The following is a 13256-nucleotide window of genomic DNA, read 5'->3' on the forward strand; positions in this document are numbered from 1 at the left end:
GATTCCGGCAGTCATGTGACCGGCACCGGAATCCCCACACCACTCGGAAGAGCGGCGCTAGAAGACCGACAGCTGACATCCAGAAAGTAAGTATTGGGGGCACTGTTAGGCTTAGGACCCGGAGTGTGTGTGTGTGTGTGTGTGGGGGGGGGGGGGGGATTAGGATTAGAAACTAGGGCAGGTTAGGTTTAGGCACTAGGGGAAGGGTTAGCAGTGCAATTTCCAGTGGCTGCCAGAATGTGAGTAAAAACACAATTAACAACCACATATCAAACGCTTTTACATTACCTGCTAAAGTATTTTACAAGTGCTTAGTAAAGAAGGTGCAAAGTCATTGTATCCATGGATTAATCCGCCCTAGGTAATAACACTCTCATTTGTACTGGCATGTCTATAATTTTGTTTTGTGAAAGTTTATGCAAAAATGTAAATAGATGTTGATGTTTTGAATATTCTGAACATCTAATATATTATGCTTAACAATAAATTGTTACATTTGTTTATACAAATGGCCTAATAAAGCAACTAAAATAAAACTTTGGTTATGGTTCTGTATGAATATGGGCACAATGTTATATTTTTGGTGGTTCAAGGTGTCTGGAAAATAGAACAGACAATAAATACTGTCTGGGACATTAGGAGAAAGTGGAAACACAGCTGTTGCATTGCTGCAGGTGACAAAGCAAAGCTCTCCAATTCTTTTTCCTTAATGGCACACTGTGGCTTGTAGATTATTTGAGGGCATATTTCAGATGAATTGAGCAATGATGAAGTTTCTGTGTCCTTAGGCCTGATTTAGATGTAGTCGCTAATGCAGTTACAACTGTGATTTATTACGTAGCTGACGTGCAGAAATCTGATAATGCTACGGCTGTCTGGAAATGTATTGAGATGCTAACTTGCGGCCTCGCAGCTGCGTCACAGATTCTTCGATAACTGATCACCTGAGTGATCCTATGGTCACGCAGAATGGCCTTGGGAACAGAGATGCTGGCGCCATGTTTCTGTGTACGGATCACAGATACAGCCCCAAAAGTGGTCACAAGGTGCCTGCGTTTTTTCCGCAACACCCCAGTACCTCCTTCAAAATGGAACAAGTCTGCCAATCACTTGCAAATAAATCCTCACTGCAAACGTACTCCACAGATAATCGCTCAATTGCGTCAATATAAAAATAGCGACCACATCTGAATCGAGCACCTAGTATACATTTATGGAAAAAAAAAGTCTCAGTTTTTAGTATGGCTGAAATCAAGGATGTTGAAATCACACAAGCCAGAATGCCACATGGCTCTAAACATGGCAGGACTTTTGCACCAGGCACCGGGGTATAGCCAGAACTTTGTGAGCAACATTTTGAAGGGGCCCCTGTCCCCATGATTCTTGAGAGACACCTTTCTCCACAGCGGTTGTTCATGTTATACCACAAAGTAGTGCACCAGTGAATTTTATGCCCCACAAACGTACTACCAGTTCATATTATGCTACATTATATTGCCTCCAGTTCACAATATGTCAGATTGTAGTGCTTCCAGTACACATTATGCCACACATTGCCTCCAGTTCACATTATACCACACAGGAAGCGTGGACCAACAATCTCCTATCTGAGGGGGATACTTTCTAATGCAGGACATTCCATTTTCAGTGGAGATCTTTTTTCACGTCGGCACACTGTCTCTTTATTGTGCAGCCCTAATCCCGTCCCTCCCCGCACCCCCCAAACCCCCTTCCCCTATGAGTCCCATAGCAATGGCACAATTTGTACCCACTATAGCCATGCCCAAGACTAGGAAAGCTATGGTCATTCCTGTAATTTAATTTGCTTGAAGTGCTGATTAATGATTAATGAAACAAAAGCTTTTATTATTATCTGTAATGAATTTCACTGTTTTTATTTCCACAGTGGATAATCCCTTTGTGTCTGAGGAGAAAGGTCCATGTTACCGTCTTGTCAGTACTGGAAAGCAGTGCATGCACCCTCTGTCTGTCCAGCTTAGTAAACAGCTCTGCTGTTGTAGTGTGGGCAAAGCCTGGGGGCCTAACTGTGAAAAGTGTCCCATACTTGGAACAGGTGAGTAAACATTAAGACTGGTCATTTGGTTATAGAGGATACTCTTTCTGCATCCTAGGCAAAGGTTCAGCCTAGCACCCCCTAACCTGCAAACCCCAATCCCCCCCTCCCCATCTCCCAGAGGGGAAATGCAAATGGCCACTAGGTGAGCTGAGGTAATTGCATTGTTATACATACACAGAGAAAAGGGACAACACTCAACGACTTTTAAAGTGATAAAGAGTATATTGTAAACAAAGTAAAAACATTTTGTGTCTTTGCTCACAATATACTTTAACTTTAAAAGTCCTTGAGCGCCATCTATTTTTTATGGATAATTGAACTTTTTTCTGAAATATATTGCATATGGGATCTGGTGGGGTGGTTGGGTGTGGGATGCTGTTGGTCAGAATACTGACAGTGGCACACCACCACCATAATCCCGATATTTTGATTGAAATTAATTAACCCTACAATTTCCCCTTCCCCTAGGCCACCCCACCCACAGCCTAAGTCTAACCCTAGCCCCCCGGCATACTAACATTCAGGATGGCGACTGTCGGGATTCCGGCATTGTCATTCTGACAGGTGTTGGGATTCCGGTGTCGGTATTATGAATGCCAGCATCCCATTCGCTGGGATGCCAACTACATTCCTTTAATTGTATGTGTATAAATATATATATATGCACAGGAAAACATATATTTGTATGCTCCTTATTGTGTTCCATCCCCCCATCTGTAAGTTCATTACTTCCCCCCCTCCTCCATTTGTACTGTATTGTGCCCCAGTGCCTGTGTTTTCCTTATTATACTGTTTTAGAAGTGCAAACCACCCATCGGGCTGTAAGATCTGTACTGTCTGCGGCCCCGCAGAACCCCCATGGGCATTGGCAGGATATCTCTTGCAGGTCGCAGCAGCATTACATTGACGCTGCGGGTGTAGACGTGTAGTCAGGTGCTGCTTGCTGCTGGAGAGGCGGGATCATAGTTACATTCACCTCCTATGTGCCTTAACATAACTTGTTGGCATGGAGGAACCACTGAGACGCTATGTGGTACAGCCTGATAGTGGCAGCTGCACCTTATTAGACCCACAGCAGCAGCCTGCACAGTGTAAAAGGAGGAGGTCGCATACAGAAACATCCTTCAGTTTTTTGCTAAATGAAGTCAGTGCTGCCCTCCAGGTCCAGCGCCACCAGGCAGCCGCCTAAAGCTGCTTAATGGTAGGACCGACCCTGACTGTAGGTATGGAGCAGTTACAGTACTTATCAAACAGATAATTACCGCTTTGTGCTTCCGAACATCAAAAACTTGGTAGGTATGCGCTACCACTGTACATCCTATAACATTATGTCCCTCCTGTTTTTAAAATAAAAAAGTAAAAAAGAAAAACACTGTTAAGGTGTAAAACGTATTGTTGAAAACTGAAAGGATCAGAAACATGTCTTTCTCAGTCATTTGACTGTTTGCATCATATCTCTCCTGTTTTAAAATAATTAGTAATGCCCAAAATAGAAGGGTGATCTTCAATTGCTGGACATTAAAACATATTATCACACCATATATCTTAACAGAGTTTTTGAATAGACCAGAAATAGGGACATAAAGCAGTGGGTTGCAATAGAAGGCTGCTACATGAAGCAACACCCTGAAATAGTGCCATAGCTGCCCTCTCTTCCTAAGTTCTCTCCACCCCATCCTAAGATATCCCCCACACTCTCGCTTTGGACAGGTTTCCCTTTTATTTCATCGGTCTTTAGTCCTCTCACCTCTTTTTTGGCTAATCCTAGGTTCCCACCAGGTATCAACCCCTCTCACTTTTGTAGTTGGACCTCTGTGGGTCTCTTTAGAGTCCATTAGCTGGTGAAGGATATTGGTATTAAACAATTTTCAGAGATTCAAGAAAAATAGTATATCCCACATTCTGATTTTTCTAAGTTCAGCAAATAAGACAACCCTTGCCAAGAAGGATCGTACCTCTTTCGGGAAACTCTGCATATCACCCTAATTTCCCTTCCACGTGGTATCTGCTCTCTACCAGTTACTATTGATTACCCAGACTACCCCCATTTTGACCTATGCTAAGGCCTGGCAAAAAGACTTGGACCTTTCCTTATCCGACCAGGAGTAGAAGACCTTGTGGTTTTTCCCTCTAACCACAAGACCAATTGGGGCTCACCCTTATGGTTGTTCTAATTAATCGGTTTACACCATAGGAATGAATGGAGCAAAGCGTCTCCATTCGTTCCTATGGGAAAACCATGATTGGCTGAGCCCTGGGAGTTCAAAGCCAATCAGGAAGCTGCTACTATGGCAGTGTCTCCTGATTAGCTGGCGGGTCCCTCAAGTGACTTTAGTCATTTGGAGGGCCTGCATTCACGTAGCAGAAGTGTATGTGAAAGCATTCACGTAGCAGAAGTGTATGTAAAAGCATTCACGTAGCAGAAGTTATGTGAAAACATACATTTCTACTAGTCCGTTATGGTCCAGCTTAATGCGGTTTGTTATTTTTAACCCTTGTGGATGCCTACAAGGACAGAATAGGACCAATCTACACTGGATTAGGTAAGTATTTTTCTCTTTTGTACAGGTACCCTGTAGTGATGAGCACCGGAAATTTTTCGGGTTTTGTGTTTTGGTTTTGGGTTCGGTTCCGCGGCCGTGTTTTGGGTTCGAACGCGTTTTGGCAAAACCTCACCGATTTTTTTTTGTCGGATTCGGGTGTGTTTTGGATTCGGGTGTTTTTTTCAAAAAACCCTAAAAAACAGCTTAAATCATAGAATTTGGGGGTCATTTTGATCCCAAAGTATTATTAACCTCAATAACCATAATTTCCACTCATTTTCAGTCTATTCTGAACACCTCACACCTCACAATATTATTTTTAGTCCTAAAATTTGCACCGAGGTCGCTGGATGGCTAAGCTAAGCGACCCAAGTGGCCGACACAAACACCTGGCCCATCTAGGAGTGGCACTGCAGTGTCACGCAGGATGGCCCTTCCAAAAAACACTCCCCAAACAGCACATGACGCAAAGAAAAAAAGAGGCGCAATGAGGTAGCTGTGTGAGTAAGCTAAGCGACCCTAGTGGCCGACACAAACACCTGGCCCATCTAGGAGTGGCACTGCAGTGTCACGCAGGATGGCCCTTCCAAAAAACACCCCCCAAACAGCACATGACGCAAAGAAAAATGAAAGAAAAAAGAGGTGCAAGATGGAATTGTCCTTGGGCCCTCCCACCCACCCTTATGTTGTATAAACAGGACATGCACACTTTAACCAACCCATCATTTCAGTGACAGGGTCTGCCACACGACTGTGACTGAAATGACGGGTTGGTTTGGACCCCCACCAAAAAAGAAGCAATTAATCTCTCCTTGCACAAACTGGCTCTACAGAGGCAAGATGTCCACCTCATCATCATCCTCCGATATATCACCGTGTACATCCTCCTCCTCACAGATTATCAATTCGTCCCCACTGGAATCCACCATCTCAGCTCCCTGTGTACTACTTTGTGGAGGCAATTGCTGCTGGTCAATGTCTCCACGGAGGAATTGATTATAATTCATTTTAATGAACATCATCTTCTCCACATTTTCTGGATGTAACCTCGTACGCCGATTGCTGACAAGGTGAGCGGCGGCACTAAACACTCTTTCGGAGTACACACTTGTGGGAGGGCAACTTAGGTAGAATAAAGCCAGTTTGTGCAAGGGCCTCCAAATTGCCTCTTTTTCCTGCCAGTATAAGTACGGACTGTCTGACATGCCTACTTGGATGCGGTCACTCATATAATCCTCCACCATTCTTTCAATGGGGAGAGAATCATATGCAGTGACAGTAGACGACATGTCCGTAATCGTTGTCAGGTCCTTCAGTCCGGACCAGATGTCAGCATCAGCAGTCGCTCCAGACTGCCCTGCATCACCGCCAGCGGGTGGGCTCGGAATTCTGAGCCTTTTCCTCGCACCCCCAGTTGCGGGAGAATGTGAAGGAGGAGATGTTGACAGGTCGCGTTCCGCTTGACTTGACAATTTTGTCACCAGCAGTTCTTTGAACCCCAGCAGACTTGTGTCTGCCGGAAAGAGAGATCCAAGGTAGGTTTTAAATCTAGGATCGAGCACGGTGGCCAAAATGTAGTGCTCTGATTTCAACAGATTGACCACCCGTGAATCCTTGTTGTCACGATCCGGGTATCTGGACGCCATTTCTTACCTATCAGATGTCTCCTAAGGCTGGCTCAGTGCTCCAGGACCGGATCCCATCTGTTATCCTGATGTGCACATTCCCGCATCCTCTCCTGTCTCTCTGGACGCAGTCACAGTAACGCCTTATACATCTGGCATGGCGTCCCCCGCGGCCTCCGCCGCCGTCCCTGAGCTTCTGCATTCAGAGTGGCGATTACGTCAGCCGCGGCCTCCGCTGTGTCCGCGTGGTCGGATGTGCATCTGTCAGCCTGGCGTCTCCTGTCTCCGGTGGCCGGCGCCGCCATTACTGTTTTCCAGACCACATGGATTACAATCCAAACTTCCCTCCAAATGTCTGCATGGGCGCAGCCATCTTGGATTTTGTCAGCTGATCATTCCTACCAATCCGTTGTCAGTATTATTAATTTGCATAATTGCCTAGCCAATGCCTTCCTTGCTGCAGGTATAAATAGGTTGTGCCTGAGCAAGGAAGGCGTCAGTGCTTTGGTTGTCAAACCTAGTTCCAGTTTGTCTCTCTTCTGTGAATGTCTTCCAGGTTCCAGCTCCTGTCTCCAGACTTCTGCTATAGAGACCCGCACCAGCATTCCATCTGCGGTGTAGCCTGACTCTCCGATCCATTCTGGACTCACCTGTTTCCAGCTACAACATCACCTGCTTCCAGCTCAGCTTCCAGCAGTGTACAGCTTCTCTTAAAGGGCCGGTGTCCTTTCTGCAGTTTACCACTCTCCATCGGTATTATTATTTCTCCGCTCTCAAATTCTAAATTTCATCTACATTGCATCGCTCTCAAGCTTTATTTATTATTTAACTGGTTCCAGCCAGTATCCACTCCGTGCCAACACCTGTCTGGTTCTAACCAGTACCCACAGCAGCATTTTATCTACAGCAGTCCAGCTTTCCCTGGAACACCAGCTGGTACGACCCTGGGCTTTCCTCATTGCTACAGTTGAGCCTGGTAAGGACTTTCCAACTTGCAGATAATAAGAACTGTCTCATACCACCAGAGCTCTGTGGCCCCTGCCACCCTGTAGTACCCAGGAACTGTATTATTATTTCTCTGCTGATTTTTATGTTACTTTTTACTGCTACTGTGATGCATGGAGTTTGTCATAAATAAATATCATTGACTTTTACTCAAGTTGTCGTGGTCACGCCTTCGGGCGGTTTCTCTTCATGTTACTTACATGTCCAGGGGTCTGATACAACCTCCCAGGTTCCGGTACATCTCAGCCCCTACAACTGAGGCTGCCTTCCGTCAGCTCAGGCCCTCAGTTGTGACAGTAAGCACTGACCAAATGAATCCAGCCGGAGACCAGGATCAAGCGGCCAGGCCGATGCAAGAACTGGCAGCCCGACTTGAACATCAGGAGGCTGCACAGGGCCACATCATCCGCTGTCTCCAGGATTTCTCTACTCGGCTGGATGGGATTCAGACAACTCTCCGTGGATCAGGCGCATCTGGGGCGTCAACCACAGTGACTCCAACTATAACCCCACCCACCTTACCCGTTTCTGCTCCACGTCTTCATCTTCCTACGCCAGCAAAATTTGACGGATCTCCAAGATTCTGCAGGGGATTTCTCAACCAGTGTGAGATTCAGTTTGAGCTACAACCTGGCAATTTTCCCAGTGACCGTACAAAAATTGCCTACATCATCTCACTTCTCAGTGGCTCAGCCCTTGACTGGGCATCACCGTTATGGGAGAGGTCCGACACCCTGCTATCTTCTTACACTGCATTCGTGTCAACATTCAGGCGCATCTTCGACGAGCCAGGCCGGGTAACTTCAGCTTCGTCTGAGATTCTCCGTTTACGCCAGGGATCACATACTGTAGGACAATATCTTATACAGTTCCAGATCCTGGCATCTGAACTGGCATGGAACGACGAGGCCCTGTATGCTGCATTCTGGCATGGTTTATCCGAGCGTATTAAAGATGAGTTAGCTACCAGAGACTTACCCTCCAAGTTAGATGAGCTAATCTCACTTTGTACAAAAGTTGACTTACGTTTCAGAGAGAGAGCAACTGAGCGTGGAAGATCATCTGCTCCAAAATCTTCTGCTCCTCCTCCTCGCCAACTGTCACCAACTAAAGATGAACCCATGCAAATTGGCCATTCCCGTTTAACTCCTGCTGAGCGCCGAAGACGTCTCTCTGAGTCTCTCTGTCTGTATTGTGCAGCCCCGTCTCACACTATTCATGCCTGTCCCAAACGTCCGGGAAACTTCAAATCCTAGCTCGCCAAGGAGAGGGCCGGCTAGGAGTAATGATCTCCTCTCCATCTCCTCAAGATTGTAATCTCCCAGTCTCGCTTCAAGTTGCTCAACGTTATCAGAACGTCATTGCCCTCCTGGATTCTGGAGCAGCTGGGAACTTTATTACCGAAGCCTATGTTAAACGGTGGTCCCTACCCACCGAGAGACTTCCTTCCTCCTTTTCCTTAACTGCCGTGGATGGCAGTAAAATTTTTGATACAGTTATTGCTCTAAGGACTCTACCAGTTCGTCTGAGAGTGGGAGTTCTTCATTCCGAACTTATTTCACTTTTAGTGATTCCAAGAGCCACACATCCTGTGGTCCTGGGCCTTCCATGGCTCCGTCTTCACAATCCTACAATTGATTGGACGACTACGCAAATCCTGGCATGGGGTCCCTCCTGTGCTGAGACATGTTTGTTTAAAGTGTTGCCTGTCTGTTCTTCTTCCCCCAGGTCGTCTGATGTTCCACCTCCTCCATATCAAGATTTCACGGATGTGTTCAGTAAAGCTTCTGCTGATATCCTTCCTCCTCATAGAGAATGGGACTGCCCGATTGATCTCGTTCCAGGGAAGGTTCCACCTCGAGGCCGAACTTATCCGTTGTCTCTGCCCGAGACGCATTCTATGGAGGAATACATTAAAGAGAACCTAGCAAAGGGGTTCATTCGACCTTCTTCTTCTCCAGCCGGCGCAGGCTTCTTTTTTGTAAAAAAGAAAGATGGTGGTCTGCGGCCGTGCATCGACTACAGAGGTTTGAACGACATTACCATCAAGAACCGCTATCCTTTACCCCTGATTACTGAGCTCTTTGACAGAGTTAGCGGAGCTACCATCTTTACAAAGCTGGACTTGAGAGGTGCATACAATCTCATCCGGATCCGTGAGGGTGACGAGTGGAAGACCGCATTTAACACCCGTGACGGACATTATGAGTACCTCGTCATGCCCTTCGGATTGAGCAATGCTCCAGCTGTCTTCCAGCATTTCGTCAATGAGATCTTCAGAGACATTCTATACCGTCATGTCGTGGTCTATCTAGATGATATCCTCATTTTTGCCAACAATTTAGAGGAACATCGTTTTTGGGTAAAGGAGGTTCTGTCCCGTCTCCGTGTCAATCATCTCTATTGCAAATTAGAGAAATGCGTCTTTGAAGTCAAGTCCATTCCGTTTCTAGGGTACATTGTGTCCGGTTCCGGACTAGAGATGGATCCTGAGAAACTACAAGCAATCCAGAATTGGCCGGTACCCTTAACCCTCAAAGGGGTCCAGAGGTTCTTAGGGTTCGCCAATTATTACCGAAAGTTTATACGAGACTTTTCCACCATTGTGGCGCCTATTACTGCTTTCACCAAGAAGGGTGCTAACCCGTCCAAGTGGTCTGAAGAAGCCATGCAAGCTTTTCGTCTTTTAAAACAGAGGTTCATCTCTGCGACTGTCCTGAAACAGCCTGACATCGACTCTCCTTTCATCCTAGAGGTGGATGCCTCCTCCGTTGGAGTAGGAGCGGTGTTATCTCAGAGGGCTAAAGATGGCCATTTACATCCTTGCAGTTTCTTCTCACGGAAGTTCTCCCCAGCGGAGCGCAACTATGCCATTGGCGACCAGGAGTTGCTAGCCATCAAGCTCGCTCTAGAGGAGTGGAGATATCTGTTGGAGGGAGCTTCTCATTCAATCACCATCCTTACAGACCACAAGAACCTTCTATATCTGAAAGGCGCACAATGTCTCAACCCTCGTCAGGCCAGATGGGCACTTTTCTTTTCCAGGTTCGACTTTAAACTCCAGTTCTGTCCGGGCTCTCAGAATCGCAAGGCCGATGCCCTTTCCCGCTCATGGGAGCAAGAAAATGAGTCAGAGTCTTCAGACAAGCATCCTATTATAAGTCCGTTGGCATTCTCCACGGTAGGGATGGACTCTACGCCCCCATCAGGGAAAAGTTTTGTGAAGCCGACACTAAGGAAGAAGCTCATGCATTGGGCCCATGCTTCCCGCTTTGCCGGACATACAGGTATCCAAAAAACCCTGGAGTTTATCTCTAGGTCCTATTGGTGGCCAACTCTGAAAAAGGACGTTTTGGAGTTTATTGCATCTTGCCCAAAGTGTGCTCAACATAAAGTATCCCGCCAGTCGCCTGCGGGGCAACTGGTTCCACTATCTGTTCCCCGTCGACCATGGACCCATTTGTCGATGGATTTTATTACAGACTTGCCCATGTGCAACAAGTTTAATACCATCTGGGTGGTAGTTGACCGGTTCACCAAGATGGCACACTTCATTCCTCTCACCGGTCTTCCGTCAGCTTCCAAGTTGGCTCAAGTATTCATACAAGAGATCTTTCGACTCCACGGTCTTCCAGAAGAAATTATCTCAGATCGAGGAGTTCAATTCACAGCCAAATTCTGGTGAAGTTTATGTCAAGCCCTCCAAGTCAAGCTAAAGTTTTCCACGGCTTACCATCCTCAGACCAATGGTCAAACTGAGAGGGTGAATCAGGACTTGGAGTCCTTCCTCCGCATCTATGTGTCCTCCTCTCAAGATGACTGGGTTCAATTACTTCCCTGGGCCGAGTTCTGTCATAACAACCAGTATCATTCTTCATCTTCTTCAACACCATTCTTCACCAACTTTGGATTCCACCCTAAAGTCCCTGAGTTCCAACCGCTTCCAGCAACTTCTGTTCCCGCAGTGGATATCACCTTGCATCAGTTTGCCAATATCTGGAAGAGCGTACGATCAGCTCTGCTCAAGGCATCGTTCAGGTACAAGAAGTTTGCGGATAAGAAGCGTCGAGCAGTTCCTGCTCTCAAGGTGGGTGATCGGGTATGGTTATCCACGAAGAATTTGAGGTTAAGAGTTCCCAGTATGAAGTTTGCACCTCGCTACATCGGTCCTTTTAAAATTGATCAAGTCATCAATCCTGTTGCTTACAGACTCCAGTTGCCTCCCTTCTTAAAGATACCCAGGACATTCCATGTTTCCCTGTTGAAACCGCTAATCTTGAATCGGTTTCATTCCTCACTTCCTCCAACTCCGAAAGTCCAAACTCAACGAGGCGTTGAGTATGAAGTAGCCAAGATCCTGGACTCACGTCACCGTTACGGTCAACTTCAGTATCTTATTGACTGGAAGGGTTATGGCCCTGAGGAACGTTCATGGACCAATGCTTCTGATGTCCATGCTCCTGCCTTGGTCCGGAGATTCCATTCCAAGTTTCCTCAAAAGCCAAAGAAGTGTCCTGGGGCCACTCCTAAAGGGGGGGGTGCTGTCACAATCCGGGTATCTGGACGCCATTTCTTACCTATCAGATGTCTCCTAAGGCTGGCTCAGCGCTCCAGGACCGGATCCCATCTGTTATCCTGATGTGCACATTCCCGCATCCTCTCCTGTCTCTCTGGACGCAGTCACAGTAACGCCTTATACATCTGGCATGGCGTCCCCCGCGGCCTCCGCCGCCGTCCCTGAGCTTCTGCATTCAGAGTGGCGATTACGTCAGCCGTGGCCTCCGCTGTGTCCGCGTGGTCGGATGTGCATCTGTCAGCCTGGCGTCTCCTGTCTCCGGTGGCCGGCGCCGCCATTACTGTTTTCCAGACCACATGGATTACAATCCAAACTTCCCTCCAAATGTCTGCATGGGCGCAGCCATCTTGGATTTTGTCAGCTGATCATTCCTACCAATCCGTTGTCAGTATTATTAATTTGCATAATTGCCTAGCCAATGCCTTCCTTGCTGCAGGTATAAATAGGTTGTGCCTGAGCAAGGAAGGCGTCAGTGCTTTGGTTGTCAAACCTAGTTCCAGTTTGTCTCTCTTCTGTGAATGTCTTCCAGGTTCCAGCTCCTGTCTCCAGACTTCTGCTATAGAGACCCGCACCAGCATTCCATCTGCGGTGTAGCCTGACTCTCCGATCCATTCTGGACTCACCTGTTTCCAGCTACAACATCACCTGCTTCCAGCTCAGCTTCCAGCAGTGTACAGCTTCTCTTAAAGGGCCGGTGTCCTTTCTGCAGTTTACCACTCTCCATCGGTATTATTATTTCTCCGCTCTCAAATTCTAAATTTCATCTACATTGCATCGCTCTCAAGCTTTATTTATTATTTAACTGGTTCCAGCCAGTATCCACTCCGTGCCAACACCTGTCTGGTTCTAACCAGTACCCACAGCAGCATTTTATCTACAGCAGTCCAGCTTTCCCTGGAACACCAGCTGGTACGACCCTGGGCTTTCCTCATTGCTACAGTTGAGCCTGGTAAGGACTTTCCAACTTGCAGATAATAAGAACTGTCTCATACCACCAGAGCTCTGTGGCCCCTGCCACCCTGTAGTACCCAGGAACTGTATTATTATTTCTCTGCTGATTTTTATGTTACTTTTTACTGCTACTGTGATGCATGGAGTTTGTCATAAATAAATATCATTGACTTTTACTCAAGTTGTCGTGGTCACGCCTTCGGGCGGTTTCTCTTCATGTTACTTACATGTCCAGGGGTCTGATACAACCTCCCAGGTTCCGGTACATCTCAGCCCCTACAACTGAGGCTGCCTTCCGTCAGCTCAGGCCCTCAGTTGTGACACTTGTTAAGCGAATTAAGGGCTCCATCCACAAGTCCCACATGCCTAGCGGAATCGCTCTGTGTTAGCTCCTCCTTCAATGTCTCCAGCTTCTTCTGCAAAAGCCTGATGAGGGGAATGACCTGACTCAGGCTGGCAGTGTCTGAACTGACTTCACG

At 46.9% G+C, this 13256-nt stretch overlaps 1 protein-coding gene across 5 annotated transcripts in view; it reads left to right on the plus strand.

Moving 5' to 3' along the window:
• The window catches only part of LTBP1 (latent transforming growth factor beta binding protein 1), a 660590-nt gene that overhangs the window by 437967 nt on the left and 209367 nt on the right, over positions 1-13256 (plus strand). For all 5 annotated transcript variants that reach the window (XM_063917963.1, XM_063917960.1, XM_063917961.1 and 2 more), the window contains one exon: positions 1907-2074. In XM_063917963.1, the coding sequence (XP_063774033.1) occupies positions 1907-2074 (168 nt within the window). The remainder of the gene's footprint in view (positions 1-1906; positions 2075-13256) is intronic.

Source organism: Pseudophryne corroboree, chromosome 4 (genome assembly GCF_028390025.1).
Source record: "Pseudophryne corroboree isolate aPseCor3 chromosome 4, aPseCor3.hap2, whole genome shotgun sequence".
NCBI classification, from domain to species: Eukaryota; Metazoa; Chordata; class Amphibia; order Anura; family Myobatrachidae; genus Pseudophryne; species Pseudophryne corroboree.